The sequence below is a fragment of the Taudactylus pleione genome, unplaced genomic scaffold (genome assembly GCF_031769625.1).
Source record: "Taudactylus pleione unplaced genomic scaffold, aTauple2 ptg000513l, whole genome shotgun sequence".
In the NCBI taxonomy this organism is placed as follows: Eukaryota; Metazoa; Chordata; class Amphibia; order Anura; family Myobatrachidae; genus Taudactylus; species Taudactylus pleione.
Genome location: NW_028284915.1, coordinates 1,690,085 through 1,713,130, shown reverse-complemented (window position 1 = coordinate 1,713,130; position 23,046 = coordinate 1,690,085). Strand labels below are relative to the sequence as shown.

Genomic DNA, 23,046 nt, shown 5'->3' with positions numbered 1-23,046 from the left:
TTACACAACTGTTCTATGAAGATTGTGAGGGCTATAAGGCATGGTAAACGTATAGTTCAGAATCTGAAAGACTGTGGAAAGTTGTTTTTTTGTTTGTTTGTTTGTTTGTTTGTTTTAATAAAGAAAAGAAAAAAAAAACCTTTGACACTCTTTTTGTAGAAGTGTCAAAAAGACTGTCTTTTCAATAGTGTAAAATGTCCCCAAAGTCCAACATTTCATTTTTGGGCTAGTGTTGGACAGACCTCTTTTAGGCAACATTTTTTTTTCTGGCTGAAGTAGGTGTTCTGATCCTTTTCTTAAGGCCCCTACACATGGAACTATGTAGGTAACTATACAATCTCATTAACAATTTCCCTTGAATTCCTGAATACTCCCAGACAAACAATGTTGTGCATACCCATGGAACGATTGTACAACCGGTATAGATGGGTCGTTAACTATATATCATTTGGCAGCAAACAACCTCACAATGCTCTCAACCTCTCTCCGTCGGTTGGCACAAAATAGTGGAGGGGAGTGGCCAGGAAAAGTGACGACAAATCGTTTGTCATCCATGAAATCGTTCATTATGCTTACACACTGAACGATGCGTGTCAAATCGTGAAAGACCGGTCATGATCTTTCTGCATATTGAAGAGATCACAGAACACTGCCAACGACCAGTGGGAACGTGCATCGTTAGCGTGCCTACACAAGGCACTTTTTAAACTATTTGTCGTTCCAATTGTTAAAACGACAATATAGTTTAAAAAAGCGTACCTTGTGTAGGCACCTTTTTGGTGACCTAACAGTGGTATCTGTACAGCATGAACTCAAAGCATTTATTTAAATTTAGATTAGTGTTTTCATAGCTTACATATTTTTGCACTTTACACCTGTGGTATAATGCACTTCAGAATGCAGCGCTCTAAAGTCTCAAAGCTTGTTCCTCTAAGCATGATGCCACATGCGTTTTTGAATAACAATAATCTAATTTGGGCATTCCAGTGTCTGTCTTATTTCAGCAGTGTGAAATGGTTTTGAAGGCTTCTTATGGGACGGTAGACGCTACAGTAATTTGCATACGCTTTAAGAAGGGGGACATAAGAGGCCATTAAAACAAATATAAAAGTCTATGTTGCAACATAGAATAAGGGTTTGTCCAGACAGATTGGTATTTTTTGGGAGTATTTCTGAATTACTATAAGAATTATTTTGAACTTTTTTGAACCACATTGCACTAGAGTATCGGAGTTTGTTTCATGGCACCCCTAGGCCAAAAGTTTCTTGAGAAATTTTGTTAAATTTAAGTCAATTGTGTGTCATTCTTAGGTTCAGTTGTGGTGGTGAACAGGGTTGTGCTTCTGTTTGTCCACCTATTTATGATCGGGTAAGCCAGAGCCGGTGGCTGTCAATCACATGGACCATAAATAATTTGGTTTAGTCCTTGATCACCAACCGGTGGCACACTTGCAAATGCCCCATGTTACCCAGTTTGGCAACTAATCTAAAACATAAATCGACTGTCCATTAATTTGAGTGACATACAAAATTATAAAGTTTTCTACTGAACATCTGGACTGTGATGTGAGTGATTAAAAAGTGTGCCTAGGTGATACTGGCATGTAAACTGCTGAAAATGTTTAATGCTTGTTAATCCAAAAGAGTAATTTTAAATGAATCAATATGATCTGTTCTAATTTAATGCCATTAATTGTGTATTTACTGTAATTTGTAGGAACTTCGTATGAAGTATTATGAGGGGTCTGGCATACAGGAAAATGCTGTGTTATCACTGCCTAATGGACAAAGACAAATTATCAGTGATGCTGACCAACTTCATTTAAATATTGCTGGACTAAAAGATTCCACACTTGTAAGAGATAATGCCTTTGGTAATGGATGTTCAGTTGGGGGTAAACTGAAAACATTCCCCGAAACAACATCAGCAAGAACACCACTTGGAACAGCGCATGAACAGGACACCCTATCTGGATGTATGTTAAGTCCAAACAATATATCATTGAATGTCCAAAACGTTAAGAGTTCAGCCAGTAGATTGTCAGCCGACATGGTGGCAAAAGAGAGGGACTTCAAATTTGGAAATGAAAGTATTAGCAAAAATGTGTTACCAAGTTTTTGTGTGGGCAGCTCTGATGTTACAGCTATAACTAAGCCTTGTAAGAATGGAAGAATTGACAAAAAGCTGAAGCCTGCAGCAACTTTACAAACAAAAGGGAAAACTGGATCGGCTAAGACCAACTTCACAATAATGGGCAAGTCTCTTGATGTGCTTGGTGATACCAAAGTGTTCAGTGACGCAAAAATGACTTCTCCATTTTGCAACCCATTCAGTCTACAGCCGTCTAAAAAGCCAGCAAATGAAGGCAAGATTGCTAAATATGTAATATGATCTCTAATCTTATTTAAAACATCATACTTCAAATTATGTATTATTTTTCAGTCTCAGAGGACATGCCCTCGGAACAGTTTTACGACGCATGTTCTTCTACAAATTCAGACGTGGAAGACACTTCTGAACAAACTAGAACTCATAGCAGTAAAGAAGATGAACCATTCAGTCTGCAGGAAGAGCAACATTAATTCTGTTATCCCAATTATCTGGTATGGTTGCTTAACATTGTCAGCTTACTGGTTATATATTTGAAAAAATAAATGTTGTCTAGGTTTTTTTGTTTTTTTTTCTTAAATATTAAAAGCATTATATAATCACTTGTTTTTCAATGCCATATATTCTGAGGGAATTGTAACAAAGCTTCTGACAAGCATTTGAAATATAAGCATATCTTGGAATGTAATAAAAATATATTTTGTTCTGAATAGTGTCAGTTATTTAGAGTTACAGTATTTACGACCTTGCTCTAAAAACGCTTGCAGAGTTTTTTTTTTTGTTTTTTTTTTAAAAGACCCTGTCTAAAGACGCGATGACTTAAGCTGGGTACATACTCGGGGGATGTTTCGATTTGCGCATGTGCATATTGTGCAGTGTATGTGCGCTCCCGTGGTCGCATGCAACGTCAGGCTTGATGTACTGCACATCAAACCTAATATCTCGTGCAGCACCATGCAGTGTAATGAAGGACTGAACGAGTGATAATTCATTACATCGTTCTGATGTGTACCCAGGATCCGTTATGTTGGCCTGTTGGGCCTACACATCGGCTAGGTACACATCGCTCAGTGTGTCCCAGCTTTAAGTGAGACTTTGACAAAACATATTTAGCCTCTCTAATAGTCAAAGTCCAAACTGCTGTAGGGCCAACGGGATGTTGCTAACGATGCCATGCTGCAGAATACAGCATGACACGTCCTTCCCCCCAACGGTCCCAGCAACAGCAAATGTGTATGCGCTTGCCGCAGGACAGGTCCCATCGCTGGTGATGTCGTGCTGGGTACACATCTAAAGGTGGGTTCATACTATACAGATATATCTGCATATGATGGTGGTTCGTACACACTGAACAACCATCATCTGTGCCTGCCCGCAGGTCCCGGCAACCGGGGGGCGTGTCCCACCCCCCTCCTCGTTGGTGTGTGTGTGTGTGTGTACGGGCGATCTGCTGACTGCCTGTACACACCTGACAATTGACAGATATGTCTGCAGACATATCTGTCAATCGGCTGTGCAGCACAGCCAATACGATATATCGGTGAACGCCGATGTTCACTGACATATTGCGGGTACACACTGCCCGATGGGCAGCAGATACATTGGCTGATCAATTGACTTGCCAATATATCGGTCAGTGTGTACCCAGCTTAAGTCTTGTTCCCTTGAATTCTGACTAAGGCTTCAACTTTAACTGACCTGTGGAGTTTGGCAGCTTTGCGCTTCTTATTTCTACATGTATCTTATTCACAGAAAATGTGGCAAGTAATATTGTCTGATTTATACCAAATATTTATTGAAACTTAATTCATATACCGTGCACTTTAAATAAGCCTTTAACTTACCATGTCACCCTTTTTTTTTTTTTTTTTTTTTTTTTTTTTTTACTGAGTTGATTTTGCCTCTTGTGGTAATAGCACTCAATGTTTTGTTTTTCTTTGCAGAATAAGAGCTACAACTAGGAGTAGGGCATGAATCTAAGGTGTGCTTGTTTATAGACACTCGCCATTGATTTCCGTTTTGGACTAGGTTGTAAAATACTTCCAAAAAATAGCGCTCGTGACCACATCACTTTGTTTATTTATTGAAGAAAAACACAAAATCAGGGCGCTATACTATCAAGGATGAAATGAAGATAATAATGTTCATAATAACAGTGGTGATAATAAGAACCCAAATAAATTTAAAAGGACATTACAAAGGGCAAATCGATTAGGTCTCAGATGATTGCTGCTGCCAATAGAGGAGCTGACCCTCTTAAACAGAAAAAACACACAAAATAGGAGCGCTATCCCTGAAGACCTCAATACTAGGGCGTTGAAAATTCTAAACTAGATAAGTGTTAATTAACACTAATACAAAATTAAGCTGATATTAATAAGCGATACCACAGGCAGGTCAATAAAAATCCTTTATATAGGAAGAGATGAGTAAACCAAAAATAAATGCGTTAAAAACACAGAATAAATAAAAAATAAAATTAAAACCCAGGTAAGAATAAATGACACATGAATTGAAATAATAAAATAAACAAAGATTGACTTGGAACTACCTAATGAGGGTGCATCAAAAAATTCTTATATAACAATAGCTTGCTGAATTAGCTTAATTATATCAGCTTAATTTTGTATTAGATAGTGTTAATTAACACTTATCTAGTTTAGAATTTTCAACACCCTAGTATTGAGGTTTTTTATTAACGATTTTTGACAATCCATTGCTGATGTTTGGTGGCCTTTTAACTATCTTCAATTTAGCACATTGGGGATTATGTTGCATACATAAACACACACCTAGAAGTTGGACATAATTCAAGCAGTTGTGACAACAGAATGTGAGCACTCACCAGTGCCTTCCCTAATCTAGTGGGAAAATGTCAGATCTGAACCAAGAGGAACGAGAGTTGTGTAGAATGAATATTGGGACACTGGTATGGAGTGTACAACTTGAGTTGTAGGAAAGGGTATATCTTTCATGGATTAATATTTTGAAGGGGAAATTCTCAAGATGTGGGTTGTAGCACAGGAGATGGTGTTTGGGAGAATATTTTGAGAGGAAATTTGAGATGTATAATGGTGTGAGTAATTTTGAATTGGGTTCTGCAGAATAGAGTCAGCATTGCATGAAGACAGAGGATGGTTAAAATTTCTGCAACATTTTGCATGGATAGACACTGGATAAATGGGGTAGAATATTCAGAGTTTGCAGTAGTACCAACAGGAGAAAATGCATTCATTTTGCTTATATCTTGACTAAGAATGCATATTCTAACAATATTTTGAGAATGGGTGTAACATGACAGAACAAGAGACTGATTGTGATCAGTACATCGGAGCTCTAAGTCAAGGGTGAAACCATTGAAGTGGGAGAATTTGTGGTTTATCAGTGAGGCAGATTTTGGTGGGATGGTAACAGGAAGTTATACCTTCGAAATGGTAAATTTGAGAGTTTACATTTGGATGTCCGTATATAGCTGACACTGGAGCCTAAATTTGTGATGTAATTCTGCAGGGGGTGGCTAACTGTGAAAAATATCATAGTATTGAGAAGAGAGCATTGGATGACCCCAAGAATAGAAAAAAAAAATTTCCTTAGGCACAGAGTACAATAGAATAAAATGTAATAACTATTGTATTTGCCATGATTCCTGCAGATGCTGATAGGAAATGGATAACTCTTAAATAGGAAATTGACAAAACAATACAAATTTACACTGCTGTGGAATCAATGGGGTGAGACATAAACATGACTTATAAGTGATTTAAAATGAAAATATTTACTACACAAAAAATAAATGCCATTGTTAATCAACAGTGCTTGCTTAATGCTAACTATATGGACTTGTATAGACATACTTTTATGCACCACCTGCAGTAGGGTTTGTTCTTGCACTACTTTGTGTTAAACATTTTGCATTTTAAAGCCAGCTGGTATATATTTATGTATTGTTTATAATGCACATTTGAACAGTGGTATAGAGGAGTTTGTCTGCTTCACCACATTTTCTTCTTATGGTGATACAAATTTTTGTTTTCGATTTATATTTTATCAGTCATATTTGTGTCTTAATAGGCAATACCTATTGATTACAAAGTGTGGCAAATTCTTAGTGTCTTGTTCTACCCTAATGTATAATAAGAGGACAAGCAAACATATGCTTAAAGGAGTGGTGGGATATGTAGGAATTGAACAAGGAAAGAATGGTCATAAATTCACATAGTTGGCTATGATATTGCCAAGGTTAATTTGTACTTAGGACCAAGAGGTGTGTGTGTGTGTATGTATGTATGTATGTATGTATGTATGTATATATATATATATATATATAATGTGTGTGTAAAATTAAAAAACCCTCATCTGTGTGGCACTCTGCAGTCTTGGCTGAAAAGTCAAAGTTTCAATGTCTATGTAATTGGCATTTTCATCAGGACATACAAAATTATAACAGATGTCTTACCTTTATATAAGGTCACCCAGTGAAAAGCCAGCCTCACTGCAGCGGAACCACACACCCACCCGGCGGCGCTAAGCTCTGACGTCATTACGTAGCAACGTGTGACACCTGTGAACCATCACCATCGCAACATGTCAAACTACATATCCCACAATACAATGCAATTGCCAATGCGGCCAGCTACTAGACAAATGACAATAGCGAAAATAAACACGTGCCAATGGATGGACGAAATCACATGCATGACCACTGCCAATGTTGCTTAAATTCAAATTTAGGTGCAACAATTGTATAATTTGTAATTCATTTAATATGTATGTTAAAAGCATATACACAATAGCGGCAGAGTCAACCATAGAAGAGGCACTGAACAATATAACTGATGGAGTTCCATCTAAAAATAATGTAAATATTTGGCATACTACATGAAAGCTCTTAAACCCAGTTGCTCATTAAGCCTCCTAGGTGCCATTGTACCTAAACGATGTATCCATCTAGTTTCACATTGCATGAGTTTGCGTGCCCTATCTCCCCCTCTAATGGATTGAGGGACATGGTCAATCATCCTGCATTTCAAGGTTGACAGGGAATGGCGAGCATTCGTGAAATGTCTCACAACTGGTTGTTCACTAACACCAGTGTTGATGGCCAATCTTATAGCACTTCTATGAGCTGCCATGCGCTCCTTGAATGTCCTTTCCATTTTGCTTATATATGATAGGCCGCACGGACAGATAATCTGCTAAACGATAAAGGATGAATTGCAAGTGAGTTTGTGACGGATGAAATATTTACGACCTGACAGGGGGTGATGGAAGACATGACCTAAAATAAGATACCTACATGTAGTGCAGGTGCATCTGAAACAACCCAATTTACCAATGCCAACAGCATCTACCCTGGGATCAGGGCTAGATATGTCGGTTTTCACCAATATATCACTGATGCTTCTTCCTTTTTTGTAACATGACATAATGCGGGTGTTATGTAACTTAAGTTCTGGGTCGTTTGGATAATGGGCCATAGTTTCTTAGAGATTTTATTGATATGACAACTATGTTGGTTATAGTTATTTACCCAAGAGATCATAGCTGTGTTCTTTTTAGGCATATTTGTATTAAGTACACTGTCCCTATCCAAACTCAATACCTTTTTGTTTCACCCTGCCCAGATGATTAGCATCATAGCCTCTATTGATGAATTTAAGGATCATCTCATTCATCTGTTATTCAGCCACAATAATGTCTGTGTTAATCCTCATCCTGATAGTTGTCACCCCGGATTAATGGTTTTGGGTGACAACTATCAGAGCATAGGAGATTATTCCTGTCCGTGTTTTTGGTATAAAGGCTAGTGGAGACTACTCCATTACTAATGGATATCCTGACATCCAAATAATTGATGACCTCATTACTGATGTTGTAAGACCACTTAGCCGTGCTGTTACTCCTGTTGTGTGTATCAATTATATCGATCAATTCTTGTTTAGGGCCCTTCCAGAACACTAGTAAGTCGCCTATATATCGAACATAAAATCCTATTTTCAGTGCATCCTCAGGTTTATCAAAAAACAACATTTTTTCAACACCAAACATGTATATGTTGGCGTACGATGGGGCTACACTGGACCCCATCGCACAGCCAACACACTGCAGATGGAAATTTTTATCATATAGGAAAAAATTCCTAGTAAGAATGAGGTGCAATAAATCAATAATGAGATTGATATCTGGTCCTTGGTACAGACATGCAAGGATTGTAATAGGGGAGATGATGATGGAGAGAGGAAGAAGTATTTCTTGTAACAGTAAAAGAAGTGGTGATTTCACTTAATTTGGCAAAGTTGGCATTTTTAATTTCTTACACACAGATTATATACATAAGAGAAATTAGGTATTGCAGACTTGTGATTGACTAAACTCAAAGTTGTGTCCCCTGTTGTAGGCTAATGTGCATGGTAAAATGCCATATTTTAGATTTTAATACTAAAAAGTGTTTCTGTATCAGGTTATCAAGGTTACATTAATGAAATATAAACAGAATGACAACTGACACAAGTATGGAAAAATGATTTTCTTTTGAGTTAACAAGGTTTTCAAAATTTGGATCAGTGTGGGGATCCCAGTTTTACTCTGTTGTGTTATGTGTAGGTTGAATCCTACTTCACTTACAAGATGGTCTTCACATTAAAGAAACCGGAGCCATAATGTTTCTATTTATTATATCCATAGGCTCTTTCAATGAACTTTCCACCCTGCACTTATAGATACAATATTGTCTTTAAGAATCACTATCTATGGCTTACATTTTATATAGTGTGTGTGTATTTTTTTTTTAATAGCAACAATAAGTTTTTCAACTAACTCAATGTCTTTCTTAACTAATCTATGTATAAAACAGTGTATAAATTTGCAAACTTTCCCCTTTATCGCTAATGTTGCAGAATGCGAACAGCCAATATCTTTGTCGACGTTTAAGAAGAGCATACTGTATGTGTACATTTTTGCTTTCATTGTAATTATACCTTATGTGATCTGTACATTAAAGATACTAAGTTTTTGTAGAGTGCCATAATAGGGTGCAACTAAAACTTTTAATATAAAATTCCTAATTTTAATGAGAATAAAATATATATATATATATATATATATATATATACTATATGGATATTGCTTTTTGGTGTGTGTTGCCATTGGTAATTGGGTTTTTATTGACTCCTACAGGGCAGCATACATGTACTACTATCTTGTGTTACTTTTGCCGTAATGCTATTAAATCTTACTCTTGCTGGTTAACAGGTTTTAGTTATCTGTAATATTAAAACTGCCTTGTCCTTTTTAAAGAATTGACCACCAGAATTTACTTTTAAAGTCTATGGGCCAGATGTACTACGCTCTGAAAAGTGATAAACTGGAGAGTGATAAACGACCAACTTTCATGTTACAGGCTGTGTTTGAAATATGACAGTTGGGAGCTGAGTGGCTGGTCGTTTATCACTCTCCAGTTTATCACTTTCCAGAGCTTAGTACAGCTCCCCCTATAAATGATGTTGTATGTATTTTAGGAATGAAATGAGTGAAGGAATAATTCAAATTAGAATTATTGCAGTGCTGATATTAATAGTTTTGGCTAATCCAAATGCTCTGGAGCTAATTACTCTAGCATTGTACAAGCTTACAGTAGCTACTCCCATATGGAAAAATCTAAAAAAGTTTGCTTATAAAGAACTTCTGTGGACACCTAAACCTCACACCTAAGTGCTTGTTGAACGTCTTGTTTCAAAGCTATAGACTTTAATATGGAAGCCCTACAAACAGTTGGTTTCTAAGAAAAAAAAAGTTTAAATTTCCTTGCATCGGTCTGCAACCAGTTCAAATTGCCTCTTACCATAGGATCCGGTTTCAATTGCATAGCAATGGTCAGTTACCATGGCAACCAGTTTAACTTGCCTAGCAATGGTCGGTAACCATAGCAACTAGTAAAAATTGCCTCCGTTACCAAAGGAACCAGTTTTAAATTGCCTAACAACGGTCGTTTGCCATGGCAACCAGCTTTAAATTGACTCCATAACCATGGAAACCAGTTTAGCCTAGCAACGGTCCGTAACCAAGGCAACCAGTTCAAATTGCCTTTTTAATCATGGCAACCAGCTTAATGTGACTAGCAATGGTCCGGGACCATAACAACAAGTTTAAATTGCCTCTGTAACCATGGCAACCAGTTTAAATTGCCTAGCAACAGTCAGCTACCAGGACAACCATCTTAAATTGAATAGCAATAGTTGTTTGCCATAAGAACCAGCCTTGGTTGCCTACCAGTGGTTGGTTGCAATGGCAAACAGCTAAGATTGCATTGCCATGGCAACCAAACATTGCTACCAGCCTCAATTGCCTAGCTACCATCTCAAATTGAATAACAATGGTCTGTTGCCATGGCAACCATCTTAAATTGCTTTCCTACGTTTTTCGCCTAGCAATGGGCGGTTGCCAGTGCAACCAGCTTAATTTGAATAGTAATGGTCTTTTGCCATGCCAACCAGCCTCAGTTGACTTGCTTCCAGCTTAAATTGCATAGCAACAGTCAGTTGCCATGACAACCAGATTCTGTTGTTAGCAAGTGTCAGTTGTCAGGGCAACCAGCTTAAATTGCTTTCCTACAGTTGGTTGCCTAGCAGTTCTCAGTTGCCATGGCAACAGGCTTAAATTGCATAGCAATGCTCAGTTGCCATGGCAACCGGCTTAAATTACCTGGAAACAAGCTTAAATTGGCTAACAATGGTTGGTTGCAATGGCAACCAATTTAAATTATTTAGCAACAGTGCATGACCGTGGCAACCAGTTCAAATTGCTTAGCAACAGTCCGTAACCCTTTCAATCAGTATAAATTGCCTAGCAAATGTCTGTTGCCATGGCAACCAGCTTAAGTTGCCTAGCAATGGTCAGTTGTCAAGGAATCTAATTTAAATTACCTAGCAACAGTCCGTAACCATAGCAACCAGTTCAGGTTGCCAACATAACCATGGTGACCAGTTTAAATTGCCTAGCAATGTTCAATATATGGTCAATTACAGCCAATGAGCTGCCATTTACTATAGTAGCAAGTGCAGGAAACCTTATGGGTCATGTCACTTCCAGAGAAAAACTATGTGTATTCCACATACAGCTCTTCATTATCCTTTTGTGGTTTGAAACAATGTGGTTTGTTATTTTTATTGTCCAGGATGCTACTGGAGAATAGAACCAACCTGTGCCAAAAGTAAATTTTTTTTTTTTTTTTTTTAAATCTAAACAGTGGGATTCTACTGGACAAGAGTAGTAAAGTGTGAGTGTATTGGGGGCGGAGGCACATGTAATTTTTTTTTTCTTAACACTTTCATAACATCACACACAAGAAGCCTGATAAAATTGCCAGCATGAAGCAGGTATCCTATTTTGAGGATAGTTGTTTGATTTCAATTCAAATATTTGTAAATCAGGGGATCCTATGTTAGTCAAAGTGCTGATGTTTAGACGATATTCAATTTTGAAGGGGATTCAGTGTTGTATTCAATATTGACTAGTAAATCTCTGATGCTCAAAATCAAATGCAAATTGGATGGAAAATCACCCAAAATCTAAAATCGATCAAAATTGACTTTGCTAAATATCTTCCTTAGGTGTAAACTTACTAAGGTGAGCATTTTTAGAAGTGGAGATGTTGCCCATGGCAACCAATCAGATTCTACTTTAATATTTTAACTAGCACCTTCTAGAAGATAGCATCTAGAATCTGGTTGCTATGGTCAACATCTCCACTTCTGAAAACTCTCACTTTAGTAAATTTACACTCTAGTCTTTACGTGGGATATAGTTACCTTCCCGGCGGTTGGGATAATGGCACTCAGAATATCGGCGCTGGAATCCCGACGGTGAGTGTTAGGATTAAGGGTTAGGCTGCAGGGGGAGGGTAAGGCTGTAGGGAGGTAGGGCTTGAATGCAGGAAAGGTGGGTTAAGGTTAGGGAAAGGATTAGGGGTTAGGACACTTACCTTAGTGCACAAGTTTTCAAACTCTATCCTCGGGACCCTTAACAGTGCATGTTTTCTAAGTCTCACAGAATCGCAAGTGAATTAATTAGCTCCACCAGTGAATCTTTTAAAATGTGTCTGAGTAATGAGTATACCTGTGCACCTGCTGGGAGACCTGGAAAAGGTGACCTGTGTGGGGTCCTGAGGACCGAGTTTGAGAACCACTGCCTTAGTGAGTCAAGATTCTGAAGGTCGGGATCCTGCTGTCAGTATCCTGACCACCGGCATCCCGACCGCTGGGATCCCGTACACAACCCCATTATATACTTTACACATAACTGAAGCTATATCTAACATGCTACATTAATTTTTTTAAGTGTACTGTTGTTTCATTAGTAGGATATATAAGACCTGTTTAATAGGCACTAGTTTAGAGTAATCTAAACAATACAGGTTCTTTTATAGCTAAGTCTAATTGAATTAGTTATCAAAAAAAAATCCTTCTTAAACAGATAGTGATTGAATAATACCTTTTTGTTGTGCATATACATAGATTTTATCTTGATTGTGAAATATATAAATTATTGATATTTCAAATACAGGTTGAGTCTCCCATTTCCAAATATTCAGAAATACAAAACACTTTTAGCATGTCTGAGATAGCGACACTGCTTTTTGAAGGTTCAATATATACAAACTTTGTTTAAGGCACATCATTATTAAAATATTGTGTAAAATTACTTTCACACCCTGCGTACAAGATGTATATGAAACATATATGAAATCATATGTAAACAAACTTTGAGCCACAAAACTATTGAAAATATTGTATAAAATTACCTGCAGGCTGTGTGTATAAGGTGTATATAAAACAAATGCATTCTAGTTACATTTTTCTAATGTTAGATTTGGGTCCCATTCCCAAGATATTTTGTTATGGTTTGCAAATATTCCAAAATATCCCTGGGCCCAAGCATATGGGAGACTCAACCTGTAGTAGGACACTGTTACCTATTGGTAAGTGTCATGAAAAAGATCAATTCACAATTTTATTGTTCATTTACAAACTAAAAAGGTACATTTAATATTTTTTTATGCCAAATATTTAAAAATGCCTGTTCATGATATAACATCTTAAATTTGGTTTAAGGGGTCAGTTCATTTTTATATATTTGATATTGGATGGTAGCATTAATGTGTAAATGAACCCCCTCCCCCTCCAAAATGTACTAAGTTATTTAGCATATTTCAATCCTATTTGTGCAGAGGGGGAATTAAAAAATAAACGAAGAATGAAGAACATTTTGGGTGATTGATGATGGAGAAGGAAGGAGTTGGCTATCAACTGTTAAATGTGACTGCAATCTCCTGTATAAATGATACAACAACTAAAAAGCCAAAAGACTCAACTCTGGTTGGTCCATTTCAAAATCTAATCATCCACCAACAGAATATTAAAAGTCTGTTTATTGGCTTATTCAGCAAGAATATTTTATTAAATTTAAGAAGCAATATAATGAAAAAATCAAGTGAACATTGTATAAAACTAAGTATGTCATTTGGATCAGATTTTCTAAGATACTGTACAAATATATTAAATGAAGGTAAGCTATACACTTGTATTTCTTAAATCTATTAATCTCTTGGAACGATTAACTTTAAATACCATAAATTCAGCATGTGATAGAAGCGCAGAGTCTAATTAGATAAAAGCTTTTCTACGATACACGCTCTCAATATTGTACTGTAAAGTAGATCAAAGTATATGTTACATATGCAAGGCACAGGAGTAGGCAAATGTCGTCCTGTGTCTTCAATGCTTACACCAGCCAAAAGTGTTTTGAAGCGCTTTGCCAGCGTATTAAAAATTGGTTTTGTGCTTTTATAAATTCTTAATTGCTCAATGTGCATAATTTTCAGAATGATTGTCTCAAAATCAGTGTAGTTGTTGTGGTGGATTTCTTTAAGATGCATCTCTTTCCACATTTATATAAACTATTTTGAAGATCACAACAATTAAATATCAACTCTGTTACCATAAAACACATTTATTTGGCTAAAGAACATTTACTCAACAAAAAATAAATAAAAGTTGCTCATTGAGATGCTGTTGCTATGCTGGGAGCAGTTCATGATACTTTGTTTTCACTTGTTCAAAAGCCAAAGCAACTGGGTCATTTTCATCCTCGCACATCTCCTTCATGGAAACACTGATGGTAAATAAGAAATAAAAATTGGTTACATACTTGTATGGTGGCTATTTTACAAAGTTACAAGAGGCAAATATGAAAATAAAGCTGTTGTACATTTTTTGGACCTTTATCCTTTACAGATATAGGGGTCTATGTACTAAGCCTTGGAGAGAGAGAAAGTAGCAACCAATCAGCTTTTCACTGTTGGTACTTTGCCTCTGTATTTCTCTCCAAGGCATAGTACATACACCCCATAGAGTTAAATTGACATCTGCCTTGACATGCTGGAAATATGCAGTACATTTTTTTATTTTATATAACCAGATGTCTTGTTGAAGCAATCAGTTGTGCACCCATTTAAATGAATGGGAAAACTCTGTAATAAATTAAAACCCGCTAACCTTTCAAGTTCAGTGCTGGAGATCTTCCTTGCACCAGTGGGCTGGGTGATGGTAAAATATCAGGATGGTCAAATTGGAATGGGTCACAGAGACTTCTTCCCCCAACCCCCCCATATACAAACACACTTTGTTTAACTAATATGTATGTTTTAGTTAAAGGAATTTATCCTAAACTTCCACAATGGAGTTCAATCACGTGGCAAAAATAAGATAATTTTAAAATCCAATAACTACTTGCAATGCTGATGTAATCGATTGATTGATTGTCTCTCACCTGGATTGCCCACATTCTGGTGGGATCAGCTCCATCCAAGGGAGATGAAAACAAAGCCTGTGCAGTTTGCAGCAGCAAGGGAGATTTGGAACTCTGGGTTTTCACAGTTGCACAAACCCAGCTGCAATCATCACTGGAGAACAGGAAGAGTTTAAAACTCATCTGCCCAATGCTCTGGGACTGGCTCCAGCTAGCAGCCAGTTTAGTAGGCCAAAGTTCCTTTAGTGCCAGGGACTGAGATTGGCTGTGCTAGAAGAGCATGGCAGATTGTGGCTGTAGGCCATTGCAGCAGACTGACCATTAAGCACTGGGAGTGCTGGGACGTTTACGTCTGTTTGTTATGTGCCTGCATGTCTAGGCCTAAGCCTATGTATGCTAAAGTGCAGTGTCTGCTTCCATTAAAGACACTGCTTTACCGAGTACCTGCCTGTCATGAGTCCTTATTTCTACACTCCGTGTTACATTTGGTGGCCGATATGGGGACCTGCACTGCTTTGTCTCAGCGCAAACGCCAGATACCTCCGTGTGGCAAAAGCACTGACTAAGCAGAACGTTCGATATACGTGAGTGCGTTTGGTTAACCAGAAAAGCTGCAGTTATATTAAGGGCACTGTGTATTGAGAGAGAGAGAAAAAAAAAAAAAGTTATTTTCCTTTTTTTGTTTTTTTTCCCTACTGAGGTGCTTAAGACATGTCAAATGCTGGTAGTTCTCCAGGTGTTGATTGCATGCTGTGTAATTAAAGTTCACCTGCTGTTTGAACAGAGCCAGGCTCATATTGAGTTCAAATTAACCACTGCAATGCTGGGGGGACAAAAAGTGTTTTTTTCTTTTTCTGTGTTAAACTTAGATAACTGCTGCATTGCTGAAACACAAATATATATTTATTTTTGGGAAAAAACTGGCTTATTTAAATGCACTTAGACTTGTGTTTAAACCTCAGGAGATAAAATGGAGGAAGTTTTTCGCACTATAGTAAATTTGTTGGCCTCTCGCCAAAAGACAGTAGAACAAATGTTGCAGCCGGTGACCCAGTCGGTGAGCACACCAGCTGCAGCTCATTTAAAGAAAATGTCTGCCTCAGAAGCGTATTTGCTGATATATTTGAGAGTGTGGCACAGCATTTAAAGTGGCCAGCGGATACTTGGGCTGATAGACTTGCCCCCTATTTCACTGGTGAGGCTCAGAAAGCCCATGCGGATTTGTCCTCTTCTGATGCGTAAAAATATGACCTAGTCAAAAGTGCCATTCTGGTCCTCCCAGGACCTCCACTCCTGCTTCGAAAACGCAGCGTTCCACGAATGGGCCCTAATACCAGGGGTCCCGATTCGGAAGCAGGTTGCAGAACTCGCCAGACAGGCGGAGTTGGCTTCAGCCAGAGGTCTGCACTTCCGCTCAGATTATGGAGAATGTAGTTATCAACCAGTGCATAAGGAGCCTAGGTCAGAGTATGCATCACTGGGTCATACACACCGATCCTCAGAATCTAGAGGAATTATAGTGTTGGAGTGGTATGAAACCGCAGGAAATATGGCAAAACTGCCAGAAAAGAAACCAGGGAATGGGCGGCCCATTAAGTTGGCACCCCACTGGCCTGTGACCCCATCTGCCACCCCTATGCAAGGAAACACCACTGGAGACTCCGTGGTCATCCGCTATAAATGCGGAGATCCAAGTCATGTAAGGTGGGACTGGATTCCAAACCCCCATTAATGTGTGTCTGTTTTGCTGAATGGCTGAGAATTGCTAGCTAGTATATACTCTGAGTGTGCTAACCATGATCTCTTAGGCTGTGGTACCCAGTCCAGTAGAGAGAGTGCCAGGGTTAGTTGAGGTACTCTGTGTACATGGTCCTACAGAAAACTTCGTGTGTGTGTGTTAGCCTAAACATAAAGGGGCACACTTATGAGGTGGTAGCCACGGTTGGACCTAAGTTTCCTTTCCACTCATATTGGAATGCATTTTCCCAGGATTTGCTGAGCTTTTAAAGGAATCTCAGACAAGTCTCCAAGGCCTTACCTCATAAAGTGGAAAAGCACGACCAGTCCTCTTTGGATAGGGAACCTCTGAGTTACTAATATTGGATAAGGATGCCCCTATTTCAGATATGCTGCCAACTGACCTAGACCTACGCAGCTTTGCCCGGGACCAACAGAACGATGCTGTCCTCTGGAATATCATGTCTAGTGTCATCATAGAACTCAATGGCGTAGCAAAAAGCGCTTGCCTTCCAGAGGGCACTCCATATTTTTTTCCTTAAGTCAGACCTACTATATAAAGTCAAGATGGATCAAGGGAAAAAAGTTGAGCAGTTATTGGTACCCAGGGTACATATATCACTAGTGTTGTGGGCTGCTCATACCCAACTCTGGGGAGGTCATCTCTGAGAAGAGAAACACTAGAACATATCCTGCTCTAGTTCTTTTGGCCAGAAATCCTGGCCAAGGTCAAAAGGTTCTGCCAATAATGTCCCATGTGCCAGAAGACCAGCCAGAGACCTCATTTGAGGGCACCACTAGTCCCAATACCTATTGTCTGATTACCATTTGATCACATCACAATGGATCTCGGTGGGCCATTGGAAAAATCAAAGCAGGGTAACCAATATGTCCTAGTGATCTGGACACTGGGTGGCATAATCCAAGAAGCAATACCCTTACGAAAAACCAAAAAAACTACTATTGCCAGGGAATTGATGCTTCTCTTTTCTCACCTCAGGTTCCCTAAAGAAATCCATTTATGCCCCAAGTAATGGCAGAACTTTGTAAGAAGTTGGGAATAGTACGTCTGCATACCTCTATTAACCACCCACAGATGAATGGGTTGGTGGAGATTCAACAGGACCCTAAAGTGTATGATCCGCCTCGCCGAGCTGTCCTAGGTAGTAAACAGGACTGGGATGAAGTGCTCCCTTATCTCATGTTCGCCATACGTGAAGTAACCCAATCGTCAACTGGGTTCAGCCCTTTTGAGCTCCTCTTCGGAAGACCGTTCTAGACCTTTTGAAAGAAGGCTGGGAACAGCAGAGAATAGAGGAAACTAATGTCGTAGAGTTTGTCAGAAAATTATATGAACAGCTACATACAATAGGACCCATTGTCCGGGGAAATCTTGTAGAGGCCCAAGGTCGTCAGAAAAAAGTATAGAATACATTAGCTCAAGTTTGAGAATTTCATCCAGGGGACAAAGTTCTGGTGTTAGTGCCAAAACAACAAAGTAAATTGTTTGCCCACTGGCATGGGCCCTACAAAGTGTTGGAACTTGTGGGGTCAGTAAATTATTGAGTTAGTCAGCCGGGAAGGAGACACACGGAGCAGGGTTATCCTGTTAATTTGCTCAAACCCTGTCAAGAAGAAAGTCCAGACCCTGTACTTCTCGCTAGACCGCTCTAAAGTCGCACTGGCTCTTTGAGGGAGATGTTGACCACGGAGTGGCGGGGAAAAGTACAACCCAGCATCCGCAAGAAACAAAGACTATTTGTTCCTATATCAGAACGTACCACATTCAGGGAAAATAAAGTATATACGCCTGAGAAGGGTGAAATGAAGTATTAGCCGGGTAGTTGACACAAGCTTGGAAAAGTTGCTTAGATCATGCTGCTATGTTGACTAGAGCAATATCAACATAGCAGCATGATCTAAGCAATGTAATAATTATTACAGGACTGTTATATGGTATGAAGCAACAATGTATGAAGCCACATTGTATCTGATTTATTCTGCAAACACTAGCAATGGGTAACAGCTGCTTTCAGTTCAAAATTCCAGCCTAAGTATCAGGACATGTATGTGGTAAATTTATGGAACTCACATTTTTAAAACAGTATGCTAATGTACATATGTGTAAACTCATGCAACAATCTGAACTGCAGATAGAGATATGTGTAAACCTGTGAAGAAGTCAAATTGCAAAATCAGTTTGTTTGGGATATACACACACATATGTACTAACTTATGAGGCATCTCTATTAATGCGATTTGACATGCTCTTTAAATCTTTACCCTAATGTTTAGTGGAGCTCTCATTGCGATCCCTGGCCTTTTTGCCCATGCACTGGATTTTTCTATCATAGGCAAGGCCTAGGGCTCTACCAAAAGTAGATTCAACCTTACTTCCGTTTGAGTATAGATACTAAGTACTCTCTCTCACTCAACAGTGTTCACTGCAAATGGCAAATACATGAGCAGCAAAAGTGGAAGAGTGTCTCTTGTAGCTCAGATTTACTAATTTTCATACCTTTTCAAGAGAACAATTGTAAGTTCTCTATGCTCATAAAGGTTGATGTCCATAATTTGGTTATGTATGGGATAGGAGCATGATAGAAAACTACAATCAATTATACACAATATTTTAGTATGAACTCACTTCATATTTGCATCTATTTTAATGGAACTCTCACGATCCCTGACTTGACTGCCTCTGCATTGGGTCTACTACCAGAGGCGAAGTCGAGGGCCCTTCAACAGCAGATTCCATCTACTCTATCTTCTATTTGAGCTGAGATATCTATTTGAGCTGAGATATCTAATACACTCACTCAAAGGACACATCTGAGCAGCAGAAGTGGAACAGTGTCTCACATAGCCCAGACGAACCTTTCTCTATGAGGTAAAAAATGTGATTAAGTATATGGGTATAATAAACTTTCTCAAAAAGGTTAAGCCACAAGTGTATATCTCTGCTAATGGGATTTACTATGCTGATTACATTGAATTAATTTAAAAAAAAATAAGTGTACATCAGAACAATAAGGTCTTGAGATTAACTCTTGAAAGTATATGATTGAAATGATTACCAGGGATGACACATTCAATTTTGTTAATATTGTGATATCCATATCATGAGGAGATCTTGATTGTAATTTTCATATTTTCACTGGTTTTGTTATTGTCTTACGCTTATATGCTTATGACTACTTGCATATGACTATTCTACATCCCAACCACGTAGGTGGATAGAATAGGTTCCTGTTCATCACGCGTAAGAAAGGTAATCGTGTGCTAAAGGGGTTTGAATAGAAATGTTTATTATATCAGTATTTTCACATTGTATAACAATATTTTAGATGGTTAAATTAAAAGGTATGCTTTATATATCTGATAATTTTTATCATTATTCTTTTTCAAATAAGAGTGCCCCAGCAAAGAGTCTTTTTTTTTTTTTCTGAACAGTTTAGTGCATAAACATACTGACTCGGGGTACACCACCAACCAAAATTGATTTGTTTCCCACAGAGGGAAACAAATCAATTTTTAAATTGTTGGTTTAAAAATTGACAACCGTTCTGAATTTTGGTCCTGTGCGGCACCACTCATTTTCTTTTGTGGAGAACAGGAAGAGTTTAAAGCTCTCATCTGCCTGATGCTTTGGGCACTGATGCCAGCTAGCGGCCAGTTTAGTGGGCCAAATTTCCTTTAGTGCCATGGACTGTGAGATTGGCTGTGCTAGAAGAGCATGGCAGATTGTGGCTGCAGGCCATTGCAGCAGCCGGAGCATTAAACACTGGGAGTGCTGGGACGTTTACTTCTGTTTATTTATGTTATGAGCCTGTGTGTCCAGGCTTAAGCCTATGTATGCTATAATGTAGTGTCTGCTGCCATTAAAGACACTGCTTTACCGAGTACCTGCCTGTCGTGAGTCCTTATTTCTACACCCTGTGTTACAGTATCAGAGGCGTCTTAAGAGAGGAGGGATCCCATGTGCATTCCCCGTCCGGGGCTCCCTTTTCTATCCCTGGCGGACGGCGCATGTGTAGGTCACTGGGAAAATGCCGCGGCCTCCATTTTCCCACCAATTTCCCTAGTGCGCATGTGCAAAATGCCTGGAAAATGGTCGCGGTGGTCAACTTTACAGTATATTTTTTTTGTATTTTAAATGTTTTAAACGTAGATTGCCCCTGCCAACAGATTGATCTGTTTGTTTGATGGGCCACACTTTCTGTGAAACTGGCATTTCTTGGTGGTAACTGGATGGCAACCATGTGTTCGCAAGGAACAGCCCATTTTGTGGGAGTGTCATTAGCAGGTAATTCAACTTCCTTATGTGATTGTAGTGTTTGCATGTACTGTAGATATGATGACTGTGTCAAGAACTCTTTTGCAAAGCTAAGGGGTATATTTACTAAAGTGGTGGTTTTTAGAAGTGAAGATGTTGCCCATAGCAACCAATCAGATTCTAGCTATTATCTTCTAGAAGGTGCTAGATAAATAAGTAGAATCTCATTAGTTGCTATGGGCAACATCTCCACTTCTAAAAACCCACACTATAGTAAATATACCTCTAAGTCACAAGATACGACATCACATAAGCAATAAATGAGTTCCTTAATTACAATAATTACATTCAGTCCTTTCCAGCAAAAACAGAGTTAACACTAAATGAAACTTGTCCCACCTGCGGCACATAGTTGTTACTCAATTTAAATAGCAAGCTCTGGGCTCTGCAAGGTGTTGGTTCATCAATTTCCATTTGCAACTCTCAACTCCAGATTGTGTTCCTTGTGTTTCCAGTCTCCATTTGGGTCTGCCACTCCTTGTGGCTTCTGTCGCTGGCTTCTGGTTTTCCTGTCCTGTTGCATTCTGTATAAGTGCATAAGTTCCTGTGTCTCGTATCTTGCTGCTCATCTGCAGCCCTACAGTTCATCAGTACCTGTGTCTTATACCTTGCTGCTTCTAATCAGCCCCACAGTACATTAGTTCCTGTGCCTCATACATCACTGCTCCTAGGCAGCACTGCAGTTTATACGTTTCTGTATCCGCTACCTTACTGCTCCTATGCCTCACTGCAGTTATACAGTATCTGTGCATCATATTTCACTGCTCCAATGTAGCCCTGTAGTTCACCATCTGTATCTCATCAGTTCATGTGTCTCATACCTTGCTGCTCTTAGGCTGCATACACACATAAAGATTTCTGTCCCACCATCCAACTAATTGATTGGTTGGAATGAAAATCTGGTAAGGTATGAAAGCAAATGACAATCAGCAATTTGCTCACAAATGCTGGAAAATTTACAAAAACTGTTGTTTGAACAAATTGTTTAGATCAAACATTTTAACAAACTTGTCTGACGACCATTTTCATCTGTTTTCTGGCATTTGGGAGCAAATTGCTGATCATCAGTTACTCCCATACGTTACCAGATTTTCATTTCAACCAATCAACTAGTTGGATGGTTGGACAGAAAATCTTTACATGTGTACCCAGCTTTATGCAGATCTTGAGTATCTTCTTCGTACCTCGCTGCACCCTTAAGTTTTGTGCCTCCTATACTGCCTATTTGTTCCATTCCATATGGTTCACTCCATTCTGGTATCCACCAGTATGTCTGCTTTATACAGGATATCCAACAACCTGTTTTACATATGTATATGTATATATATTAGGGGTGTGCACCGATGTAATCCTCCACCATTCTTTCAATGGTGACAGAATCATATGCAGTGACAGTAGACATGTCAGAAATTGTTGCCCGGTCCTTCAGTCCAGACCAGATGTCCAAACTTGGTCCTGCCTGCCCTGCATCACCACCAGCGGGTTGCTTAGGATATCTAAGTTTTTTCCTGGCAGCCCCAGTTGCGGGATAAAATGAAGAAGGAGCTGTTGACGTGTCTTGTTCCGCTTCAGCTGACAGTGTTTTCACCAGCAGGTCTTTGCACCTCTGCAGGCTTGTGTCGGCCGGAAAGAAAGACACCACTAAGGCTTTAAACATAGGATCGAGCACGGTGGCCAAAATGTAGTGGTCTGATTTCAACAGATTGACCACATTGGAATCCTGGCAAAGCGAATGAAGGGCTTCATCCACAAGTCCCACATGCCGAGCGGAATCGCTCCGTCTTAGCTCCTTCTTCACTTTCTCCAGCTGCTTCTGCAAAAGCCTGATGACGGGAATGACCTGACTCAAGCTGGCAGTGTCTGAACTGACTTCATGTGTGGCAAGTTCGAAGGGCTGGAGAACCTTGCACAACACAGAAATCATTCTCCACTGCGCTTGAGTCAGGTGCATACCCCCTCCTTTGCCTATGTCATAGGTGGATGTATAGGCTTGAATGGCCTTTTTTCTGCTCCTCCATCCTCTGAAGCATATAGAGGGTTGAGTTCCACTGCATCACAA

General features: G+C 39.0%; 2 protein-coding genes across 2 annotated transcripts in view; one reads left to right on the top strand and one right to left on the bottom strand.

Moving 5' to 3' along the window:
* Positions 1 to 2,670, top strand: part of LOC148501570 (uncharacterized) — a 48,862-nt gene extending 46,192 nt beyond the window's left edge. The window contains exons 8-9 of the mRNA XM_088450289.1: positions 1,718 to 2,366; positions 2,444 to 2,670. Coding sequence (XP_088306415.1) covers positions 1,718 to 2,366; positions 2,444 to 2,583 — 789 coding nt within the window. The 3' untranslated portion in view covers positions 2,584 to 2,670. The remainder of the gene's footprint in view (positions 1 to 1,717; positions 2,367 to 2,443) is intronic.
* An 11,474-nt stretch (positions 2,671 to 14,144) lies between these two features.
* The window catches only part of DDX60 (DExD/H-box helicase 60), a 379,348-nt gene continuing 370,446 nt past the window's right edge, over positions 14,145 to 23,046 (bottom strand). Inside the window, exon 39 of the mRNA XM_088450288.1 lies at positions 14,145 to 14,278. Within this exon, the coding sequence (XP_088306414.1) occupies positions 14,182 to 14,278 (97 nt within the window). The 3' untranslated portion in view covers positions 14,145 to 14,181. The remainder of the gene's footprint in view (positions 14,279 to 23,046) is intronic.